This window comes from Lissotriton vulgaris, chromosome 11 (genome assembly GCF_964263255.1).
Source record: "Lissotriton vulgaris chromosome 11, aLisVul1.2, whole genome shotgun sequence".
Lineage (NCBI taxonomy): Eukaryota > Metazoa > Chordata > Amphibia > Caudata > Salamandridae > Lissotriton > Lissotriton vulgaris.
Window position 1 is genome coordinate 51,062,511 of NC_141699.1, and position 13,679 is coordinate 51,076,189.

The 13,679-nt window shown below is 44.0% G+C and overlaps 1 protein-coding gene across 1 annotated transcript in view; it reads right to left on the bottom strand.

The window, feature by feature from the left end:
- The window catches only part of LOC147678939 (CD5 antigen-like), a 445,953-nt gene that overhangs the window by 361,169 nt on the left and 71,105 nt on the right, over positions 1-13,679 (bottom strand). Inside the window, exon 2 of the mRNA XM_086942689.1 lies at positions 1,762-2,082. Within this exon, the coding sequence (XP_086798815.1) occupies positions 1,762-2,082 (321 nt within the window). The remainder of the gene's footprint in view (positions 1-1,761; positions 2,083-13,679) is intronic.

The window sequence follows — 13,679 nt, forward strand, 5'->3', positions numbered from 1 at the left end:
GCAGAGACATTGGGGATTCCGGAAGAGGACAATGCCCAGAGTTACGTGCCTTTTATTCATACCCCTATGCGAGGCTGGCGTACCCCAGGCCAGCCAACTCCGTTTATGCTTACAGGGGGGGCTACATTCCAGCCAGTGATCTTCCTCACTGGCTGTGGTGACATGGTTGCGTCCATTGTCCACAACACTCCAAACACCATTGGTGTGTGTCAACATGGATGTGTGTATGGTCTGCATACCGCAGTCTGGCCCTCACATCCATGCCTTACTTAGCATTGTGTACATTCTCATTCATCAGTCACTAGCCTGCTTCCCACATGCGTGTGGTGTGTGCATTTGGTATTTGGCCAACGAGCAGTGCATTTTCGTGTGTGTCATCCTGGTAGTGCAAGTTGATGATTGACTGTCGGAGGTGTATGCATCATGCACACTGCCTGGGTGGTTGGTGGCGACGTTGGGGGAGATTCCCCGGTGGTTCAGTAGTGTCTGCACATTCATGGGATACATGCGCTTTCAGATGCGCTTATTGTGTGCAGTTGCAAGGGGGCACAAGTGGGACATGTGTGCAGTCAATTGACTCCTGAACAGTGTGACAATCTAGCTGTGGTGTACACGCCTTGCTTGGTATCTGCCTGTTCCGGCGCAGTGTGGGGGAAGTATTGGTACTGGGGTACCAAGCTGATGGTGTCATCCATGGCCGTTGTGAGGGACTTGGATTCACCTGGCTGTGTGACTCCGCCTTGGGCAGGTATTGGTTGGAGGGAAGCAGGGACCAACAGGTGTATCACAGCCAGCAGCTTTGTCTGACGTGGGATGTTGGTTGTCTGCTGTTTTGATACCGTCAGCCGATGGCCAATGGTGGTCAGGATGCGGAGGTGGGTTGCCCCTTTGAGCCTGTACTGGGCAATGACATTCTCTGATGTTGGGTCTGTGAGGTTGGTGCATTTTCTGGGGTCGCTGTGTTTGTCTACGCTGCCTCAGTGCTGGTCTGGGGGGGTGGTGGGTGTCCAGGGGGGTCCTGGGGTTGGTGGCGGTGGGTGTTGTTGCCGTCTTGGGTGTTCGGTCTGCATGTTCAATGGCTCCATGCCGTCTGCTGTTCTTCAGGTGTGGCTGTGGGCTTGTCTCCCTAATGTGGTGCTGGCTGAAGTCCGACTTTGCACCAGGTCAGACCAGATTTCAGTGTTAGATGAAATATCAAAGTTAAATTCCATAATAATTACTCGAAGAGAGGTAGCATTTTGAAAAGCAGATCAAGCATTAATAAAGGGCTATATATCATAAAGAAATGACTGAACACAAGGGAGGAAGAGGAAAAGGAGGTGGAATTATTTCAACATTCAGACCTAGATCCCTTAGGGTTGATATAACTCCTTCATCAACCCCATAGAGATGGCCATTTTTTGCATTGGATCTGAGTCTGGGGTAAAAAATGCAAATATTTGAATATAAACTTCACTTTTTGAATCTAACGTGAATCCCCACTATTGGCAAAGATATTACAAACCAGTTTTTAGAAGGAAAACAAACATATTTCAAGAGGGTATAAAATGGAAGGACAATAACCGGGAGAGCCAGATCTTTATTGCCAACTGAATAACTTTCCTCCTGGTTAGAATTTGGGAAGTGGGAGAGAATGAAGAGTTTGTGTAGAAAAAACCCAAGAAACACAAACCAAAAGTGTACAAATAATTCCAATATTTTTTCACCCACATTTTGACTGATTTTTCATAATTACTTTGTGGGATCTGACGAGATTCTTACCTGTGCAGTGTACGGACGCATCCCTTTTTTTATCACAAGAAACTTGTGGGTTGGAGCTATAGGAACATTTTAACACGCTGGACTCATCTCCTCTGCAGCCCACATTGGATATTCTAGGAATCATGTTTCGAGGTTTTCCAAAGACAGACCCTCCAGGCGCTGAGATTGGCACTCCACACCCCAGCTGTCTGCAGACCACTGCGCCATCGGTCATATCCCAATACAAGTCACAAATTGTTCCTTCAGTGCCATTTATCGTAACCAGCACAACCCCAGCACACGGATCCGCAGCATTCGAGAGGCGAACAACATCTATATCAGCTGCAAAGAAACAGAGAGAAATGAAATATTTACTATATTTGAAACCATAAATGTATATATTAAGTGCAACTCACATCAATCTCACCCAATCACAGGGAGGCAGGGAGAAGGGTGAGAGAGAGAGAACATGGAAGGGACAGAGAAAGATAAAGATAGAGCAAGAGGTAGAGAGAGGAAGAAAGAGAGAACAAGAATAAGCAGGAGAAAAAAGAGGGTGAGACCAAAAAAGAAAGAAAAGTAATGATAGAAAGAGGGGAGAGAACAAAGAAAGAGAGAAAGAGGGAGGATAAGAAAAGCTGGGGTGAGAAAAAGATAGAGACGGTGAGAGAACAGGTAAGATAGAGAGATGGATATGGAGAGATGGAGGGGAACAGGGACCGAGAGAGGGAGGAATAAAGGGAATCAAGAACACAAGAGAGGGAGTGAGAACAAGAGAAATGGAGGACGAGAATAAGACCAAGAGACAGAAAGAGACAAGATAGAGAACAAGAGAAGGAAATTGGGATTGAAAGATAAAAAAATGTGAAGGTAGAGAGAGAAAGAAAGTGGGAGAAAAAGAAAGAGAATTAGTGACAGATCAAGAGAGAAAAAACAGTAGTGTAAAACAGGGACAGAATAGAAAGAGAAACAGAGAGAGCACGAGGGAAGAGAGAGGATGAAATAGAAAAAGTGAAGGAGATGGAGAGAAGAGATAGTGAGAGAGAGAGAGAGAGAGTGAGGGAGAGCAAGAGACAAGTGGAGCAAAGAAGAGACAGAAAGAGGGAAAGAAAAAGACAGAGGGCGAACAAGAGTAAACATGAACAATAGAGTGGTCAGAAGAAGAGAGAGAAAGGGAGAGAAAGAATTAGCGAGAAGAGGAGAGGCCACAAGAGGCAGAGAGTGATTGAAAAGGGTCTGGAAAATAAAGTTTTACTATTCACAATACTAGTGGTAAAATGGGAATGTCATGTGTGTGTGTGTGCATGTGTGTGGGATGAAGAGATCAGAATATTTAATACAATTCATATTCATATCTTTATTTTGAGTGTTGTGATATTTACAGAAGCAAGCACTGAGGGGAATAACACACATAGTGCCTAGACTCTGTGTTTTACTTAACATGCCCATACATTTTAGCCACTGCTCATTATTTCCGGTGACTCTATTCTTACTTCATTTTTTATCCCCACTCGTACAAGTTGGATATATATATATATTTTTTCACTGAAAAAAACATAGGTTTCAGCCACATTATAGTTAGGAAGTAGCATTTAAAAAACCTTTGAAATTCACTGAAAAAAACCATAGGTTGCACAGATGTTATAGTTAGCTGGACATTTCACTTATACAAAACCATAGAAATTCCCCTGCTGTAGTTAGTTCAGCTAACTATAACTCGCACGCAAGCAAAGCACTGCTGATGACATCACATATTACATCACTCATGTTATGGTCAGTGACAAGACTCATTACATCACTGATGACATTTCAAAGGACATCACTGATGACATCATCCTTGTGAAAGAGTGGCAGACCTGCTCTCAGTGTAATATATTGCTTGATACACAAATTCAAAAATAGAAACAACATTTTTCAAAAAAATGGAGCTATCAATACCAGTTAGAACAACCTATTCAGTAATTCCAAAATCTACATACACATCCACTCATTCACCAATAGTTCTATATAGTCACTCGTACATGTACTCACTCATCAAATGTACTCATACACCTATACATTCTGTTACAAACCTACACTTATACATAGAGTTATTCACACACATACTCACACATGCAAATAAACTATCAAACATCCATTTACTTTCATATACAGCTCTACACACACCACTACACTTATTTCTACAGAAACGTACACATACTTACTCTCTTAAACAATCAGTTATAGAAACACATACTTATTTATACACAAACACTTCCAATCTGTCATAGTCATACATACTCACTTATATACATCAATACTCACATATACTAGTTTAAAACATATGTAGTTACTCATAAAGATACTATTGAGACAGTCATTCACTCACTAACACACCCATACACACAATCATCCACCCATACAGTCCTGCACACATGCCGTCTTCAAAACACATACAGTGAGTCAGTCATTCATGCATCTATGCGCTAAGTAATAACCCCACCAAACCATACAGACACTCATACTGATACTCAAAAAAACAACTAATAACCCATGTAGACACTCACGTGGCTACTCACCAACACATGCAGCCACTTATACACAAAGTGAGACACTGATACAGATATTTAAATATTTAAACATTACTCACTAATACATGTATTCGCTAAGATACACTTATTAAGTCACTTATGCAATCATTTTGACAAAAAACAGATCCATTTAGACACTTATTTACCCATTTATTCTTCCATCGACCTTAAGATATACATATATAAAAAATATTTATTTTTCAGAAAGACACACCTTCACTGGATGATGTCATCATGTCATGAGTGATGTAATATGAAACGTCATCAGCAGTGCATTACGGGCACACAAGTTATAGCTAGCTGAACTAACTATAACGGGGGAATTTCTATGGTTTTGTATGAGTGAAATGTCCAGCTAACTATAACATCTGTGAAACCTATGTTTTTAACAGTGAATTTCTAAGGTTTTTTAAATGCTAATTCCTAATTATAACGTGGCTGAAACCTATGGATTTTTCAGTGAATTTCAAAGGTTTTTTAAATGCTAAGTCCTAACTATAACGGGTGTGAAACCTATGATTTTTTCAGCGAATTTCAAAGGTTTTGTAAATGATAATTATAAATGTATTAATAATTATATTTATTTCTTTTTATACCAATTTCTTAACTTTTTAATAAAAATATTTATTTTAATTTTTACATTATATTTCATATTCTTAATGTAAAATAATAACAATACTAAATTGAAAAATATTTTTCTGCTTATTTTTTTTTTTTTCCAATATATTAAAATTGTATTCTATATAATTCCTTTAACATTGTTTTTTTATCATCGTACCATACGCATACGCTAATGTAATTGCACCAAATTCGGCAGAGAGGTAGAGTTCGGTTTGCAGATTGTGCATTTTGTTAAATGGAGTAAATCCATTCAGTAGTTCATGAGAAAACCCCAATAGACCATGCATGTAGTCTTTTATGCACCAGCAAACTTGTCTTTTATACATTCAATTCCCCAATCTGTATCTTACACTTCCAGTAAACAAACTATCACACTTCTGTTTCAGTATTGAACTGACCATAAAGCACTATTTGCTTATATGTATACTATTTTAAAAGAATCCATCCAGTACATTAAAACACTAATCAGCAGTTGTACAATAAGTGGTACATTCCAAGAGATATGACAGTTAATGTGTACTGTGATATCACCTCCTTCTGGCGAAGGGCTTTATAATGTGATGCACCGTCCACACACCATGGCACATCTTTTACACTACCAGTGCATCACAAAAGTGACGTAACGGCTGTGTTAAAAGAGGCACAAGGGGTTTGTATATCTACCCCTAACACATACAAATTCACCTAGGCAGTTTCACTAGCAGTACAACTTGAAGCATTGACTTGTACCATATTATATGGATATGTTACATTCAAGTGCTTCAGAGGTACTACAGTATACTATAGGTAAACACCTTATAGATGCTGTAGCACTTCCTTATAGTTCTGCACTTTCACATTCACCATACACTAGTAATGTTTTCATTCATTCATTTTTGAACCTCACATTTATTCTGAAAAACTTTTATACACTAACATAAAAATATAGTTCTTTCTTTGACCAGTGAAGATAGTTCTAAAAAGAACAGTTTTTTTTGTGTTTTTAGTTTTCTTTTTTTTGTGTTTTGTCAACAAGTTTTTTTTAAAACCAAAAAAATGGAACTTGAACCCAAAAAGTGTCCAACTGGAACAAAAGAATGAAAAAAAAATAAAACTAATGTCGAGGACAGCAATGCTTCTGCATCCTGCGTTTATCAAATCAATAGATTGTTACCTATAACACAAAAGTTTATCGCAATAAATGCATACAATTTTAACGTCAGCAAAATCAGGATCAATTTGTGGGTGTGGACTGCTTGCTGAAAATTCTGCTTCAGTAGTTTATGTGCTTGGTGCAAAAGCAGGTGGGTAGTCCTGCAACCTCCGTGTTGCAGCTCGAGCAAAGTTATTGGGGTGCAAGTTTTTCACGTGTCGCACCATATTGTGATTGTATCTGGGTACTTCATAAAATGTGTTCCCTCCTAATCGTCCTGTAACTTTTAATAATTATTGCTACCTCGCGTGGCCTTCCCAGGCCTCTATTCTTATTGATCGTATATGGTTGATTGTAATTGTGATTGTATCTGGGTAAGGCCCTGTCTGATAAATTAAAGTGGGGCCAGCAAATAAATAAGAGAGCATTCTAAAAATACATCAAAAGCTAATCTCAGCTTTAGGAAGAATACATACTCGCATTCAATTTTTCCTGCCCTGGAACCTTACTGTGCAAAAGCCCAAAGTACTGCTTTGTATGGTGCAGAAATCTGGGTCACATAAACAGTAAGGTGAAGCACCTTCACCCTGCATCCGTGAGTCCGAATGCTGTCACAACTTGGTCATTACAACGACTGCGTTGTGACAACGCATACCATTACTCCGCAAGTTATTACACCGACTTGCGGAGGGGGGGAGAAGGTGTTGGATTTAAAATCCAACACCTTCCCTAAAGTCCACACAGACCGGAGTTGGAATAGTAAATTTTACTATTCCAACATCCTGCGCCCCCCGGCATGAGCCCTTGGACCCCTGAATATATCATGTCTGTGTGCCCTAAATATTGTGGCGTGTGCAGATGATGGCTATGACCGATCTTTGTGACCATGGGGTTATTTCATTGCAGAGAAGCGGAGCAAATATTGATATATGAATAATTTTCCTTGTATATTGCTAGCCAAATGACGGAAAAGTTCCCCACCATATACCACTCTGTTCTCAGGTTGGTAATGAGTAATTGGTGAGGATGGATGTTAATGAGATTCCCCTTCTACGCTTATGCCAACAGGCACTTGAATTCGATATGTGCACAATGTGACGTGATTAATGGGAGAAAAGCACACATGCACATCAAAGGACATTAACATAAAATATACTTATCCATACAAAATAACCAAAGAACACACATAATTAAATAAATCAGGAAGAAAAAAAGAAAAATTCAAAAGAAACACATGCTAAAACATACATAGTGGACACCATTAGAATGTATTAGGCGGATGTGTACAGTACACACAAAACATATAAAAGAGTCCAAATGTTGGACACTTTTTTTTTATAACTTGTTTTTATTAGCAACATTGCATCATTGCATCATATCACATATTACACAAGTAGCATGTACATTTTACATGGATAACCACCATACTTTTTGTGTAAGTAGCGTCCATGCTAACCAACATCAGCACAACACACCCGTAGTATACTACATACCCGTAGTACACTACATATTGCAATGTATTTTAGTTTTTATATATATAAAACCTGATATATAAACAATTAAAACAACAACAAAATGAAACCCTTCCCACCTCCGCCTCCCTAGCAGCAGAGTGCAGTAATAAGAATCATTATCTATATAGTCAGGTGAACTGGAATTATTAACTTAGCATTGGAGAGGAGGAGGCATTTGCAAGCATTGTCTACGCTAGGTGTCAACATGTCGTGAGTGAGTGTGTAGGCACAGTGGTGTCAAGGTCCTGAGCTATCGTCGAAGACATGTCTGGCAGCATCAGTCCCCATACAGTCACATCTCGCTCAGCATTCTCATCGAATCTCACAGCCATAAGGTGACGTTCTTCTGCCACACCCCATTTAGGCATATCTGTGTACCATTTATCTAGTGTAGGGGGCACTGAACCGATCCAGTTTAATTGCAATTTGTCTTTTGGGCTGTATAGGAAGGGAGGATATGACTGCATAGTTACCCCCACTTTTTGCCTGGTCTTTTGCTGGTTTTTGACAAGTCTGACTGGGATCCTACTAATCAGGACCCCAGTCTATCTGCTTTCCCACTAAAATTGTTATGCATCTACTTTGGTACACTACAGATTGAAAACTGGGGTACCCTTATAAGTCCCTAGTTTACGATACCCAGGTACCCAGGGCATAGGTACCCCAGAGGCCTCCCATGGGCTGAATCTTGTATTATGCCACCCATGGGAGGCCATGAAAAATGGTACTACAGGTCTGCTACTGCAACCTGTATAAGCTTGTGCTTGCACCACTTACTTAGATATAGGTTCACTATATCTATTGGTCACAACACTTACAACTTAGAAGTTACCTCTATTGCATGCCTTAACAATCCTGAAGGCAGGGTGCTGGGTTTGAGGTGAGAGGGTGCACCTGCATGAGCAGAGCCTCTCTGCAGCCTTTGGAGACTATTCTCCCTCGTTGTCTGTGACTCAGCTGGACATATGGGTAGAGGTGCATTATAACCTTGTGGTAAATGCTATCTCAAAAACAGCTGCATAGAAACATATTGTGTTTGGTATCAAACACCTTGGAATCATACCTCCACACCAATAACTGTTGTGGGAGGTATGATTCCACCCTTCAGAAGCGAGCTTCATGGGGTCACTGGTCAAACCTGTGTCAACCCGGACAGCATTAAATGGATGCTACCGATCAGAGACACATTTCTGCCCGCCTGCTGCTGAGCCAAGCAGAGGAAGGCAGCACCAAAGGCATTCTGTCCCAGGGAGGTGTGACAGCCTCCCAGACAGGATTTAGTGTTTTGGGGCTGGATAGGTTCACTCTGAGAGTGCCTGAAAGTCTGCACCTGGGCCACATTTGGTGTCCTTGTGCATAGTCCAGCTCAGACCAGTTCTCACAGCCATTGGCTCCTGCTTTGGTGTGAAAATGGACAAAGGTGTAGCCACCTCTCTGCCCTGCCCCTTCCCTAGGAGGGTCCCATGAATCTGCCTAAACATCTCCAGTGGGTGTACCTGGCTGTAAGACTTTAGATTTTATGTGGACAAGATTCTACAAGAAGAAACCCCTGACCTTCGACCGTCTGAACATGATGGACTTTGGTGGAGCTCGACAGCCCTTGACTTTAAAAAGCCAGGTCTTGAGAAGTCTTCTGAAGGTCAGCAGGTCTTGGGTCTGCCGTAGTTGGGTGGTGAGGGTGTTCCAGTTATTGGGGGCGAGGTGGGAGAATGATCTGCCACCGGAGGTAGCTCTTTGGATGCGGGGGACTGTGGCGAGGGCAAGGTCGGTGGAGCAGAGCTGGTGGGTGGGTGTGTAGAAGCTGAGACGTTTGTTGAGGTACGCTAGTCTGGTGTTAGGGAGTGCCTTGTGTGCGTGGGTGAGGAGCTTGAAGGTTATCCTCTTGTTGACAGGGAGCCAGTGAAGGTCTCCCAGATTGGGTGGCTACAGTGAGGGATGTTGAGGATTAGGCGTGGAGAGCCAATCTGGATGTGTTGAAGCCGTTTCAGGAGTTTGGCCAAGGCTCCTGCATAGAGGGCGTTTCCATAGTTCAACCTGCTGCTGACGAGGGCCTGGGTGACTGTTCTTGTTTCGGTGGGGATCCAATTGTAGATCTTGCAGAGTATGCGGAGGGTGCTGAAGAAGGACGAAGAGACAGCAATGACCTGCTTGGTTATGGAGAGGGTGAAGTCAAGGATGACCCCTAGGTTGCATGCCAGGTCGGTGGGTGTTGGAGCTGTTCACAGTGCGGTTGGCCACCTGGAGTCCTCCCAGGCCGAGGGGGTGGGTCTGAGGATGTGGACCTCCATCTTGTCCGAGTTCAGCTTCAGCCGACTGTTCCTCAACCTTTGTGGACGTTGGTTTTGGTGGTGTGAGGGTCCTTGGTGAGGGAGAAGATCAGCTGGGTGTCATCGACATAAGAGATGATGTTGAGGTCGTGCAGTCGGGCGACGTGGGTGAGCGGTGCCATGTAGGTGTTAAACAGCGTTGGCCTGGGGGATGAGCCCTGGGGTACACCCCAGATGATCTTGGTGGCTTTGCAGCGGGAGGGGGGAAGGCGGACGCTCCTGTTCTGCCGGAGAGTAAGGAGGTGGTTCAGTCCAGGGCCTTCTCTTGGATCCCTGCGCCGTGGAGGCCTGTGCATAGTGTGCGGTGGCAGACCACGTCAAAGGTGGCTGACAGGTCCAGTAGGATGAGGGCCATGGTTTCTCTGTTGCCTAGCAGGTACCTGATGTAATCGGTGACGGCAATGAGGGCAGTTGCGGTGCTGTAGTTGTTTGTTGTTCACCGGGAACGGGAGCAGGGAAATGGGCCGGAAGTTCTTGAGATCTTTGGGGTCGGCCTTGGGTTTTTTGAGAAGGCCGTTGATCTCGGCATGCTTCCAGCTCTCTGGGAAGGTGTCTGTCTCAAAGGAAATGTTGATGGTCTTCCGGAGGTGAGGTTCGATGGCGGTGCTGGCTTTGTCGAAGATGTGGTGCGGGCATGCGTATGACTGAGAACCGGAGTGAATGGTGTTCATGTTCATGATCTTGATGGTGTCGTCGTCGTTTATGTTGGTCCGGTAGAGCAGGCGGTTGGTGCGTATGGTGGTCCTTGGGGCGGGGGTCTCAGTGGTTGTCGGGGTGGTCATAGCGTGGAAGCTGTCATGGATGTCTGCGAGATTGCAATGGAAGAAAGAGGCCAGCGCGTTGCACAGGTCTTGCAAAGGTGGGATGTCATTCGTGTTGAAGCTGGGGTTGGAGAATTCTTTCACAATGTTGAAGAGATCTTTTATGTTGTGTGCGTTGTTGTCTAGGTGGTCTTTAAAGGAGGCCATTTTGGCGGATCTGATGAGGTGATGGTGTCTGCGGGTGGCTTTCTTGTGGGCTGTGTAGCTGTCTGGTGTTCGTTCGCCGTGCCAGTTCTTCTCTAGCTTTCGGCAGGTTTGCTTGGAGGCCTGCAGGTCTACAGTGAACCAGCTGGCTTTCTTGCTGGTGTGGCTGTTGGAGGGTTTCTTGAGTGGATGAGGGTGTTGGCGCAGTCGTCGAACCACTGTCTGAAGTTGATGGGGGCGGAGTCTGGGTCGGTGAAGTCGTCGGATGGGCTCTGGGCGAGGGTTGTTGTTAGCTGGTCTTCGGTAAATTTGCTCCAGCAGCAGCAAGGCATCTGTTGGGTGTGGTGGTGCATGGTGGGATTCCGAAAGGTGAAGTGGAAGTAGCGGTTGTCGGTCCATTGGAGTTTAGTGGTGTGGTTGAAGGAGATGTGGGAGCTTGTGGAGAAGATGGGGTCAAGCGTGTGGCCGGCAGAGTGGGTGGGTGTTGTGACGAGTTGTCTGAGTCAGAGGTTGTCGATCAGGGTGGTGGAGTTGTGGTTGTTGCTGTTCACGAGGTGGAAGTTCAGGTCCCCGAGGAGGATGTAGTCCATGGAGGCGAGTGCATGTGTGCTGACAACGTCAACAATGGAGTCGCTGGACTGTGGTCGGGGTCCAGAGGTCTGTAGACAAGGGTTCCTCTGAGGGTGGTGTTGGGGTCAGTGTGGATCTTGAAGTGCAGGTGTTCGGCGGTGCTGAGGGTGTCATAGGAGTTGGTCGAGACTCTAAGAGTGTTCCTGTGGACGATGGCGTTTCGTCCACCTACTCCGTTGGTGCGGTCCCTGCTTGTAGCCCTCTGGGATGGCTATGGCGATGTCGGATGCCGTGGAGGGGTTCAGCCAGGTCTCAGTCAGGAAGGCGATGTCTGGGGAAGTTGAGTCGAGTAGGTCCCAAAGTTCAACGGCGTGTTTGCGGCAGAGCGGGTTTTGAGGAGAATGCATCTGAGGTAGTTGGGTTCTATCCTGGTCATCACCTTGGGTGATTCCTTGGGGTCCCAGAGATTCGATGTGCACTAGGCACTGTCTCTAGTCAAGTTGTGATTGTTATACCACTATTTTAGTAAATGGTTTGGTGTCTCAGCAGGAGTCCACTGTGTTTTGTGATACATACAACTGTTCTATTTATCTCGTATTGTGTGCTTTGTGTTCTATCCCCGTGTAGAAGATAGTAAAGAGTGTTATATTAATAAATACATATTTTATATAACTACTGTGTTGTTCTCCTTAATTTAGTCATTCACGAGGTAAATATTCTGGTAAAACAAGCTACTTTACATTCCTTCAAAATTAAACCTGAAGGCTGCTCTCCACAGCTACCACTAGGACAGCTTTCTAATGGTTATCTTTGACCCCATACATCATAAGGGTCATTTGGATTGGTGCAGGGTACCCACTTCAATTAGTGAACAGCATATCCCAGGCCAACTACTCACAACCAGAAGCAACCACAAAAAGGCAAATGTAAGCCTTATATGTGTCCCCTGCTTTGGGGTTGGGAATATGCCCAACAGACACTGCTTTATAGCGACTTCTATTCGTATTGTCGGACCAGAGCGGAGAGTCTGTACCACTTGGTTTCAGTGCGGCTGCAAACGTATGCAAGTCCATGTCATATGGAGGAATGTGGCAGGGTCCATGCCACATCAAGGACAGGATGTGACCAGCCCAGGGGTAAACTGCGTGCAGCACTATGGGGTCAGGTATGTGCAATGCAAATAATGGAATTGGATGAGCTTAAACCTGGCATTACTTGTTACTTTAGCCTCCTGGGCCAGAGCTCTCTTCCATTCCCTGCCTGTCAATGGGAGAGGAAGGTCTTTGTCCCATTTCCCCCAGTAACTGATAAATTGGCTGTACAGTTGTCCTTCAGGGCTTAGTATGTACACAAGGTTAGGGCCCCACTAGAACCTGGGTCTAACATTGTTGCCAATGTGCGCAACTCCTGTGGCTCCTCCGGGCAGGTGGTTTATATCTCATGGATCGTATGCAAGATTTTGGCATACTGGAAGTAATCCTGTGCTTCATGAAAGGTCAGAGAGTTTCCATTGTGGTACAGATCTTCTGTCAATACACATCCTCCCTCATACAAGTTTAAAATATCCATAGATGCCTGGATACTCTGAAATCCCCGTAGCCATTGGATCTGGAGGGCTACAGCATAAGGTGCCTTGCGAAGCAGCAAAGTGACTGCTTGTTCCCAGGGCACAGCTTCTTGCCTCATTATGTGGGGGCAATCCCTGGGGACTTTGGAACCCATCATTAAATACCTTTGTAACCAAGACTCATCGCTCCAATACACCAGTAACTCTTTATCTATTGTACAACCTTCCATACACCAATGCGCTGTATATTGTAACAATCCTGCCATAAAAAATAACCTAAAATCAGGTAAACACAATCCCCGGAGTTCAAGTCCAGCTTGAGCATTTTTAACTTAACTCTACTCTTTCCACCTGCCCACACCAGAGAAATCAGTAAACTATTATGCGTGTCAAATGTGGATTTTGGTATACTGCAGAAAGAATTCTGCAAGATATACAGGCAACGAGGTACCATCACCATTTTTGACAGAAGGTCCAGAGGTGCCCCCCTTGTGAGGACAAAAATATTTACAACAAGGGGTGGTGAGGGACAGAGTCTCTGAATTAAGCAGAAAGCTCTCACCCAGTCAAGAGATCAGGGCTAGATCCAACACCGTTTTTTAGCTCACTGCACCATCCCAGTTTCAGAACCTGGCTGTATGCAAATTAGTCTGTTCCTGTCCCAGTGCATGAT